The following is an 11,594-nucleotide window of genomic DNA, read 5'->3' on the forward strand; positions in this document are numbered from 1 at the left end:
GTACCTGGACCGGCAGCCACACCGTTGGATACGAACGTAAACAAATCCGGTTGACGTTTCGCGAAAATTGTTTGGCCGCCGCGCGCGCTGCAGAAAAAATAAAGGATTCCTTGCTAAATCCGTTCAGTTTCCCGTCGAAATCCTTCGTGAAAAGTTCGCAGATCTCGCCGGCCGCGACCATGTTTAAAAATACCTTCCAGTCGGGGTTCCTGTCGGTGCTTTACTCGATCGGTTCCAAGCCGCTCCAGATTTGGGACAAAAAAGTGCGCAATGGGCACATCAAACGGATTACGGACCAGGACATCCAATCGCTGGTGCTGGAGATCATCGGAACCAACGTGAGCACCACGTACATCACCTGTCCGGCCGATCCGAAGAAGACGCTCGGCATCAAGCTGCCGTTCCTGGTGATGATCATCAAAAATTTGAAGAAATACTTCACCTTCGAAGTGCAGGTAAGTGTCGCGCGGGGGGTCGTCCATAACCTTGATTGATTGCGAGGGAGTGACAAGTTGGTTGATTCCGGGTGTGATTCATACGGAGTTGGTTTAGAGGGACAGAAAATCGATTCCCCATTGCCGGGCAGCCCCATCGCCAGGTAAGGGCAATGTACTCGTGTGAATACGTGGGATCCCCGGCGCATGGAGTGTGGGTGGAGAAATTGTCACCCGTTGTCCGTTGCTAAAACAAACTGTGCCTTCTGTGAGGAGGGAAGGGGGTCTTCAGTTTGACTTCCGTGTGTGGAGTTGCGAGCGTGATTATCGCTATCTACGGACATATTCAGAATACTTCATGAGTTGTGAAAACTAATTATTTTTTCTAAAGCTGGCCGTAGACAGCAATCATCATGCTGCCAACGTTTTCCATGTTTGTGTAGTTCATCGAGAAGTACTAGACAAGAAATGCAATTATTAGTTTGGAAAACGCAAGATTTCCTTCAAAATTGTATGCATTCTAAACACTTGAAGTTCACATCTAATCCGTTTTCTTTTTTTTTTTGGTAATAATTTTTTGGCATTCTATGTACCTTCAAATTAGGCCGGGGGGTGAAATTGGGTCATATGTACAAAATTCAGCATTTTTGTTTAAATCAATCTCACCCCTCAGACCCAATGTCGAAAATGAAACAGAACCGTGAGCGGGGGATCCCCACGTTTATTCCTCCCCTGTAGATTCAAAAATACATACTTCAACGAATCATCTTTGCGGTTAACTTTACACAGTTATTATACATCCGTATACTGCCGTTCTACGCATAATTGTCCAATGTCATGTCTGGACGATTCTGATTTTTTGGCGTTTTTAAGTTTAGTTTGACGTATACTTTTAGAAAAACCCATAAAATCTGGTTCTTGGTTCGGAAAAACTGTAAAAACAGCACCAAGTCTGTTTATCCCATTGTTACCACTCTACGCATAATTGTCCCACCAAGTATTTTCTGTCACGGAATCAATATTTTTACGAAGCATTGTATCTTGTTTATCTGCTGTATTACAAGGGGACAACAACTAAGAGTGATAAACTGCTAACTGGGCCGATTAGGGACATATAGGGCGAGCAGGGACACACGGGACAATTCTCGAGTTTTTTTTGAAAAGGTCCTATAAACAAAATTTTCAATTTTTGCTTATTTGGTGTTTTTGAATACCCCTGACTCAAGGCGGTTCTAAAAACACCCAAAAAGCAAAAATTAAAAATTTTGTTTACAGGACCTTTTCAAAAAAACTCGAGAATTATGCGTAGAAACACAGAAATCGATCGAAAAATTTCAATCGCGTTTTTCTCAGTTGCACTTTTTCGAACATGCAGGGTTGTTGTGGACGGCGCGGATCGCGCGGATGTCGCTGACAGCGCGAATTTGCTGGCTAATTTTACTCAGGCGCGGATTTCGCGAATTTAAAAATTCTGATTTAAAAATGTTTAAATTTTTAATTAAAAATTCAAAAAATTTAAATTTAAAACTCAAAGACAAAAGAAATCAAAAACTTCAAAATTCGAGAATTAACCAATTTTTAAAGTAAAAATTAAAAGAATTGAAAATTAAGTCAGTGTAGTGAGGAAGACAAAAACAATCAAGAAAACAAAAAAAAATATATTTTTCAATCGCTTATATTCCTAAATTCTTAAATTCTTAAATTCTTAAATTCTTAAATTCTTAAATTCTTAAATTCTTAAATTCTTAAATTCTTAAATTCTTAAATTCTTAAATTCTTAAAATCTTAAATTCTTAAATTCTTAAATTCTTAAATTCTTAAATTCTTAAATTCTTAAATTCTTAAATTCTTATATTCTTAAATTTTTAAATTCTTATATTCTAAACTTTGGAACATTTTTGGAAACATATTTTAGGTTAGAAAAATAACACAAATTTCGTGTTTCGATTTTTCTAAGTGACACTTTGTCGAAGATCGTTGAGTACAAACTGTATTTAAATTTCGGAATCTCTAGATTTATATTTTTTTTTTTTTCATTTTATATTTTTTTAAATCTATTATAAGGCTGGTACAAGTTTTATTTAAAGTTTTTGCCACCTTCGAAGTTGGCCCGAAAAATCATAAGGCAAAAAAAATATTATTTTTTTTCAAAAAACTTCAAAATTTCATTGGAAATTTAAGTGCAATCAGCTAAAATCAATTTAAAAGGCATTCCCTTGCGTTTGGAATCATTTTTAGCATGTTTGGGTTGATTTAAAACCACATTGAATTTTTGAAAAAAAAAATCGATGTACTGTACTGCCGTTCTACGCATAATTGTCCCATGTAATTTTTGGACGATTTTGACTTTTTGACATTTTTAAGTTAAGTTTGTTGTTAACTTTAAGAAAAACACATAGAATCTAGTACTTTGTTTAGAAACTCATTGAAAACAACACCAAGTTTGTTTGTCCTATCGTGAAACTTCTACGCATAATTGTCCAACCAAGTATTTTCTTTCACAGAAACATTAGTTTTACGACGCACTATGTCTTGTTTCCCTAATATATAGCAAGAGGATCACAAATAAGAGCGATAAACTACTAACTGGGGGCGATTAGGGATACATAGGGCGAATAGGGACTCCCGGGACAATTATGCGTAGAACCACAGAAATCGGTCGAAAAATTTCAATCGCGTTTTTCTAAGTTCCAGACTTTTTTTAAAAAAGGTCCAATAAACTATTGTGTTTCATATGTTTAAAGGACCTAATCAAAAAAAAAGTCTAGAGTTGCACTTTTTCGAACATAAGACAGTAATGCGTAGAGCGGCAGTTTACCGCAAAAGGTTTTTTTTGCATTTTTTTATTTTCGTCAAATCTTACATTTTGGAAAACTAATGATTGCAAAACAACTGAACTAGTGTACAATGCATTTTAAAACATATTTTGCATTCAAATGTTGAGACTATGGCTTGTTATTTCATTTTTATTATTTGGGATGACTTTTTCCTTCAAAGAAGAAACAAAACGCAGGACTAATTTTATTTTGTTTATTTTGCTCGTATTTTTCATATTTTCGACTTCTAACATTGATTTGCTTTTTAGTTTTTAGAGGGCATTTGAAAAACGTTCAATCAAAATAATTATACTTGGAAATTTATTGGAGCTTCGAATCTCCTGAAAACTGATCCGCGAACTGCTAATCCGCACTACTTCATCCGCACCACGCACTCGTGACGCCACTTGTTTGTGGCGATATCGAGCTGCTTGAACTTTGTGCGGCAGTTGACGCAGCGCCACTTTTTCCCGCCACAGTACAGATGCTCCCGAATGGCCAGGTGGGCGAGCACCGAATCAAACGTGTTGTTACAATCCAGACAGGTGTACGTGATGGCCTTCTTCAGCGTGTCGGAAAACTTGAGGTACGATTCGCCGTCTTTGGAGCCGTTTTCCGAGTTGACATAGTCCAGGATTGGGCGGAAGTAGTCCTCGATCTTGTTGAGGCTGTTGCTTTCGTTCCCGATGGCGGTGTTCAGGTGGAAGTTGACTTCCGGGTTCAGGACCTCTTTGATGTACATGTAATCGTCCTGGTCCGTGCGGTTCGGTTTGATGTCGTCATTGATGACGCGGAAGTACTTGAACGCAGACAGGTAGAACGCGTACGTAACGTTGAGTTCGGTCATTTCGTACTCTTCAAACTCCTGACGGATTTGCTTCAGCAGGAAGATGAGCGTCGAGCGCGACCGTTGGTTGAGCATAAATTCGTACGTTTCGAAAAGCTGCACCAAAATGTCGAGGTATTCCAGCGTGGCGTTCTGGCCGACTTTGGCGGATTTGAGACGGTATGGTTTGTCAACCTTCTGGAACTTCTCCAGCCCGTTGGGCTTCAACTCCGATGGCTTCAGGGTGCTCCTGCCGTCCACCAGGTACTTCTCGGAGTTGGACAAAATCGACCGTGACACTTCCAGAAAGGGTAGAACCAAGTTCACGCGAACTCCCGGTGTGAAGAAGAGGTCTTGATCGACGTTGTTTTCACCTCGGTTTGGGGTTGGTTCCTTTTTCGGTGGTCGAACCATAACCTTGATGTGGTTCGGTTCACACTCAAAGTAAAGCAGCTCGAGCTGTTTGTGATCGATGGGCAAATCCAGCGATGCGGTGGCCTCATACTGGAGAAAGGGTTGAATGTTCCGGTATGGCAGTGTGGCCTGCAGCGTTCCGCATTGCAAATTCTCGTTAGCTATTACAGCTAGACGATCGCGACAACTTTTCAAATGCTGCACCAGCTGATACCGAGACTTTGTTTTCTCATGGTTTTTGAAGTAGTTCGTTACTTCATCGATAACGAACTGATAGGTTTTGTTCAACACTTCAGCTTTGATGTTCAGAGGTACCTTTACGTTCAGGTCGTGCTCGATAGCAGGCAACAGGCTTTTGTAATTTCTCTCAATCTTACCGGTTCTCAGCATTTGGTTGTAAATCGAGTAAATGTTGCGAACTTCATCTGAAAAAAAAAGAGAATCACAAATCAAAACCATCGTCAACCCCAAAAAAACCCCTCCCACTCACCCTGGTACGGGATGCTTTTGTGCGGCAGCACGTCGCACTTGAGCTTCAGCCGAACGCCGCTGGATTTGTCCGCGGCCGAGTCCCCGTCAAAGTCGCCCGGAATGTCAAAGTGGCGCGTGCAGCAGTAGAAGCGTCCCTTGCGCACCGGAATGCCCATCGCGTCGCACCAGAGCACGCGCCGTTCCATGTTCTGGGGCACCTTCAGGAAGAACAGGTACGGACACTGTTCCGAGTTGGCGCCGCAGTTCTCCACCACGCATGACTTGATCTCGGATTTGTCCATGGTGGTGCTGCGGTGGTTGCAATTCGAGGCACTATTGAATAAAAATATTAATGATTTTTGAAAACATTCACCTTCCTATGAACGGTTTGTTTATCAACTGACGCCGGTTTGCTTTCAGAGCGTTTGACGTTTTATTTTATCTTACACGCTGACGGTAGCTTGCTCATCTTTAAGTGAAATGTATACGTTCTTGAGAAGTTGATCAGTATGAAATCTTGGAAAGTGCCTCTTGGAAAAGAGTAAAACCGGTAGTACTCAAACTATGGGTGTTACTGAGTTTTGTTCAGAGTCTCGACTCGAAACTTAAAACACGAACAAAAGCAGCGTCATTGCAATGACGTTTTAGAATTTTGACAGTCTGGAAAGCATGAATTACCCCATTATCAGATTCCCGCACGGGTGAAGTGTAAATGGTTCCCTGCAGGGTTGTGGTGTCGGAGTCGGCATTGTTTTAGAACCTGTTCTGAGAATTCGGAGTCGGCTAATTTTAAATAATTTATGTGGGAATTGTTGGAGTCGGAGACTGTGTTTTTGGCGAATTCGTTAAATTTTCAATTGCTTTTGTTCAGGGGTGCCCAAAGTTTTTGAATGGCGGGCCAAATATGAAGCGCGCATGAGCTTGCGGGCCTAATGTGAAATTGTTTTATTTGAAAATTAGTAATTTTAGTCTTATAGAACGGAAAAATACATCAATCAGTTGAAGTTTTATGAAATTTAATGTTCTTTTTTTAAGAATATTATAAAACAAAAAAGAAAAAAATCCAACAGTTTCGTTAAAAAAAAAGCTCCAAATCAATTGGATCAAATTTAATAAAATCATTCAAACATATTAAAAACACATATTATTCATAAGCTTAATTCAGCAATGTTCATGCCTCAAAAAACATTGCAATCAGGTAATGTCGTTACTAATATTGTTGTTAGAAGTTGATATTCTACAGTTCTACTGGTCTAGATTGAGGGGTGATTGACCATTCTGTAGGTGGAATGCTGAAAACAAGCGTAGTTTCACAAATATTATTAAAATGATTATTTTAATATTTTAATTTGATTTAATTGAATGACTAAAAAATATATCCGACTCCGCAATCTTTTTATCGGAATCAACTCGATTAGTTGCTATCCATATCAGATAGGTTAAAATCGAAAAGTTCAAAGTTCACAGTACATATTTGGGGTTTGGGGAACATATGACAAAAGTTTAAAAGTTAAAAGGGTACAAATTTGAACATGTCATCGTTAGACAGGATAGTTTAAGGACAGGTAGAATATAAATATTTAGGAAATGACTGGTACTTTTATCTCTTCACTAAGCGATACGCATGTATAAACTGTTGCCTGTTTGGAACGATTCTTGTGGGTAGCTTTACTAAACATTAGGTAGTCAAATAAATGTCCTTTAAAAGGAACCTTTCTCAGTCTTCGTCGTATCAGTCACCCTTGGTCAAGCCATAAACACTAATCCCCAAGAAGGATGATCAAGCTAGCGCCACGAACCGTTCTCAAGAACGACATCTCTCTGTTCCACGTGCACAGCGAAAAGCTCGAAGCGATCAGAAGCTACAAGAAGTTGACCATGGAAGTAACGTTTCACAAACTGTTTTGCGAGGTAAACGCTGAACATTTGGCTTTCACGGAATGTGTTGCCCGGTATCGGGCGCTCCAGGAACTGCTGGATTACATCAAAACGAGTAAGTGTTTGTGCTGACCGCGTTCTTTCTTTCAATGTTCAAAACTAATCTTCAATTTGGCCCTGTTTGGCTCCCCAGCATTCTCAGCACAGTCAAACGATCAAATTCAAATCGACTACATCTCGTCGCTGCCGACGATGCGGTGCAGTACGGGACTGCTGCCGGTGCACCACATTTCGGGCCGGTTGTTTGTGGAGTGCGTGGACGAAATTCAAACCGCTGCCAAGATGTTCGTGGGTCACCGCTTTCGGATTGTGGCGCATTATTTGCCAAAGGCAAGGATTTTCAGTCCTCCCAAGTCGTCCTGTTGTACCTTGGAAAAGACAAAGCGGAAAAGCCGGCTGATTGTCGGTCGGAGAGCGTAACGGGGTTGGGTAAGGTTGTGTAAAATAGACTGAAGACTAAGGATTGTATAAATTATTCACTAGGAACATTGTAAATAGCACTAATAAAAATATATTCATAAACACATTCTTATAAAAATCTAGTGTTTTGATATACAGTCCAGAGATTTTTGGCCGTCATCTTGGAATTTAAAATTCTAAATCACTTTAGAGCATGTTTGTGATCATACTCAAGTTCAACAATCAAAAACGAAACCTCGAAAAAAACTTTTTTTCGTGATTCGAAGTAAATTATTTCCCGAGACCTTCGATAATCGAGTGTACAGTCCACTCTCGATTATCCGAAAGCCTCAGAAAAATTTCACTTCGGATAATCGAATCACGAAAAAAAAATATTTTTTCGCTGTCTTATTTTTTATTGTCGAGCTTAGCATTTTATTATTTAAAAGCTTAGCATTTTATTATTTAAAAAGCAATCAACTATTCAAATTTGACTAAAATGGGGTTGCAAAACTCGAATTTGATGTTTAAAACAAGAAAAAGAAAAAAACGAAAAAAAAAATTTGTTCTTGATTCGATTATCCGAAGTCCCATACAAACCTTCGGACAATCGAACTTCGGATAATCGAAACTTCGGATAATCGAGGCTACTCGGCTGATTCTCGCCTTATTGAGAAAATGCGTTCACAGACAATTTTGGATTGCCATTTCAGTAAAATAAATAACTGAAAGCGATTCAGTAATCATACCTTTTGCTGAATTTAGGCAATTAACAAAAACATTGCTGAAAAATTAGTAACTGCATATCTGTCAAACTGGAATCACTTAGGACTTATTGTTTGGGTGCTGCCGAGAGAAAATCCTCTTTCAAATGTGTTGTTTTTTTGTTTTGTGTTGTGATCATTAGAAACAAAGATAAGAAAAATATAAATAACAAATACCTCGATGTTTGGGGGATTGATGAAATAAATGTATAAATAACAGTACATACTGGAAAAATTGTTAATGGCAAGCAAAATCGAATTTTGATAACTGATATACCAATAACGATTGCTGGATCTTCAGCAAATGATCTGTCAAACTGACACAAGCAGGGTTGTTAAAATATCAAAATATCAGCTCTCAGCAACTACAATTATCCCGTCTGAATATTCATGCCCCAAATACAACTGCTCTTCTCTCTTCAGTGAAACTCTCAGCGCCGAACATAGTCGAACACGTTTTCGTGTTTACCCACTCGCGATAGAGATCTTCACGGTTTCTCTCACGCACACCATGATCTTGTGTTAGTATTTGTATTTAAAGTATTGTTTTGGTTCTGATCGATTGTGATTGGCTGAATTTCAAGCAGCTGATTTTGTTTACACTATTTTTACGCAGACAAAGGCAAATCGAGTAGACAAGTCGCTTGTAAAAACCAGCTGTTTACCACGTGCTCGTGGTATAACAAAGGACACAGCTGATTTTGACAGACGAATCATTCTACTCGATTTGCCTATGTCTGCGTGTAAATTTTGTTACAAACTAACACACTCTCGCGCGTGGATATCTCTATTGACATTTTCCTTTTCTCTCTCATTCCCGCTTCCACGATCATCCTACCGCAACAGCGTTTAACCACAAAAGCCGCCACGAAACCAATTTTGCAAACGCAGTTTTACGGGACGTCATGCGTGGCCGGCTCCTAATCGCCATCTCGCGTTCTCTCATTGCAGTTTTCGGAGAGATTGAGAGACTCAGCGGTGAGAGCGCACAGTCGAGGAAAAGGGGAAGAGTGATAGAGAGAGAATGACATCGCTGGGAATCACGAGACACAAGAAGAGATCTCACAAGCTATAGTGACGGCCGCTATACTCTCGGATATTTTTGGTGCAGAGATAATCTATTGATAGCTTTTTTATCACTCATTTGCAACACTGGACACAAGAAAATTACTGAAATTTTAGGATCATAACATTACGTTTCTTTTGGAGTCGATTATGGACGGTGGAGCAGCGCGCACGCCTTGCAGGATTATTCGTGTTTCGAGCCTCGTTTTTTTCAGTGATTGGTGTTTTTTGTGTGCTTTAATTAAGATTACATTAATTGTTTTGTGATTTTAAAAGCCCTTCCTGTATCATCGTTGATCAGAAGGCACGGCTTCGGGTAAATTGTGCATTAAATTGTCAAATAATGTGTTAAATTTCACGGTGAAAAAGTCATTTCTATAGAATCGTTTATCGAAGGACACGCTGGGGAGCGTTCTTTTATTACGTAACGCAGTAGAGGGGGGGAGGAGGGGTCGAAGGCTGTGTTACGCATGTTATACTTTGTCGGAGACGCAGCCGATTTAGCGGTCTCCATCACTCAAGTATCGGCTAACATTCCCATCCACTTCCCCGTGTCTTACCACTGGTCGTGGCCAGCGTCGGTATTGATCAACATGATAGGAACCTTTAAAAATTGCGAAGGGATTGGTTCCTACTTTTTTTTTATCTGTGGTCCACGGAGCAATTTTTGGGGGTCCTGGTCAATAACGAAGTAGCATCTACGGGTAGACATCAATGCTATGCTATGCTAAATAATTTGACGGTTTTTGGCTGAAATTTCAGTTGTTTTGACAATCATTTTACTGAAATGTCAAAGGGACAAATGTCAGTTAATTGATAATTCAGTAAAATCTAAATTACTGAATCATTTACTGAAATGTCAGTTGATGAAAATTGAGTAAAATGAGAAATTTAACCGATGTACATTTACATGTACGTAACCCCTTAAACAATTCACTGTAAAATCTTCTTTTTATGTTTTTTTTGGTCTTCCAACTACAACGCGCCGCAATGAATTTACCTTTATTGAATTATTAGGCTCCCCGTTGCCGGGATAACACACCGTGCCGGGACGCCGCAGCTAGGGTTCACAGGGAAGTCACGCCAAACTTACTCCGCGAAACATTGCCCCTGTTCTGTCTGTCGGCGTTTATTGGCATGTCTCCTTGGGCCACATTCAGTTCGATGCCCCCGCCAAAACGGCTTGTAATTGCCCGGGTAGTCTGCCTGGGGTTTACTTTCGCCCCCGACAATCCTCCTTTTATTGATCGGCTTTTGTCTCGTTCCCTTTTTGTTGCAGGTCCTGGACGATAAGAACGTGCGACGGCGGTTCCGAGCCAGCAACTACCAGTCGACGACACGGGTCAAACCGTTCATCTGCACGATGCCGATGCGGCTAGACGAGGGCTGGAACCAGATCCAGTTCAACCTGTCCGATTTTACCCGCCGTGCGTACGGGACCAACTACGTCGAAACGCTCCGTGTGCAGATCCATGCCAACTGCCGGATACGGCGGGTTTACTTCTCCGACCGGCTGTACTCCGAGGACGAGCTGCCGGCCGAGTTCAAGCTGTTCCTGCCGATTCAAAAACCCCAGTCCAAAGCGATCGCCCAGCAGGCCTGCTAGAGAGTTCAGCGCGCAGAACACGCGCCGTCGAGAAGTCAAGACTTTCCTTTTCTACCAAAATCATTCACCCAAACTCACACCATTTTACACCAAACTCGCACCCCAAAAAAAAACTTTAGATTGTCATTTTGCACCCTCAAAACAAAAAAAAAATCTTATTTCGCACTTTGCTTGCCACTGAACTACTTTCGAGTCCCGAAAAACGAAAGCAACACAAGGCCATATCGAGGGTAGATAGTAAAGTGTCCTTATCACCTAGAAAAAAAAAACGAAAACAAACCAAGCCATTGGAGAGAGCGCAGTCAACCCCCGACAAAACAACCGGGACCGGGTAGCGGGTTCCGTCCAAACATGACTCAGCAAATCGACGAAATGAACCGTTCCCCCAACCCGAAAACAAATAGAAAAAAAAATGGAAAACAGGCACACCACCCCGGTTTCGATTGAGCTGCTCAATCGTGCGATTGCTGGCTGGAAAAACTGCATGCAGACAGAGAGACCAATCTAACAGGTTACTCCATTCCAGAAGTCGTGCGATTGGTGATTGACGTGCCAGCAGGGGAAGAAGAACCAGGTAGTAATAGTGAAAACCCACACAAATCGATGAATGTGTTTTGTAATTTGATTGACTAATAAAAACTTATGGTGTAAATAAATGATTCAATTGAGATAGTAACACGGCGAATTGTCTGATTTAATGCGATGACAACGGTTGAGACTGGTATAATAAAATATGTTTGTATGGAGTAGAGAATCCTTATCAACCAAAAAGCGTTTTATCTTTCTATTCTATTCTGTACATCTAACGCTACCAACTCTTGCTGATAAAAAAGAAATCACCGTACACTTAGCCGATAAGAC

At 40.5% G+C, this 11,594-nt stretch overlaps 2 protein-coding genes across 2 annotated transcripts; one reads left to right on the forward strand and one right to left on the reverse strand.

Moving 5' to 3' along the window:
- The first annotated feature begins 20 nt into the window (after positions 1-20).
- Positions 21-11,072, forward strand: LOC120419801 (cilia- and flagella-associated protein 20). Its single transcript, XM_039582636.2, has 2 exons — positions 21-455; positions 10,407-11,072. Exons 1-2 carry the CDS (start codon positions 180-182, stop codon positions 10,731-10,733), a joined length of 603 nt encoding a protein of 200 aa, XP_039438570.1. The 5' UTR covers positions 21-179; the 3' UTR covers positions 10,734-11,072.
- Positions 3,451-5,372, reverse strand: LOC120419800 (uncharacterized). Its single transcript, XM_039582635.2, has 3 exons — positions 5,335-5,372; positions 4,981-5,270; positions 3,451-4,915 (listed from the first exon to the last, which is right to left on the reverse strand). The coding sequence occupies exons 2-3, from the start codon at positions 5,261-5,263 to the stop codon at positions 3,624-3,626; spliced, it is 1,575 nt and encodes a 524-aa protein (XP_039438569.1). The 5' UTR covers positions 5,264-5,270; positions 5,335-5,372; the 3' UTR covers positions 3,451-3,623.
- Positions 11,073-11,594: the final 522 nt, after the last annotated feature.

Source organism: Culex pipiens, chromosome 2, assembly GCF_016801865.2.
Source record: "Culex pipiens pallens isolate TS chromosome 2, TS_CPP_V2, whole genome shotgun sequence".
Classification (NCBI taxonomy): Eukaryota; Metazoa; Arthropoda; class Insecta; order Diptera; family Culicidae; genus Culex; species Culex pipiens.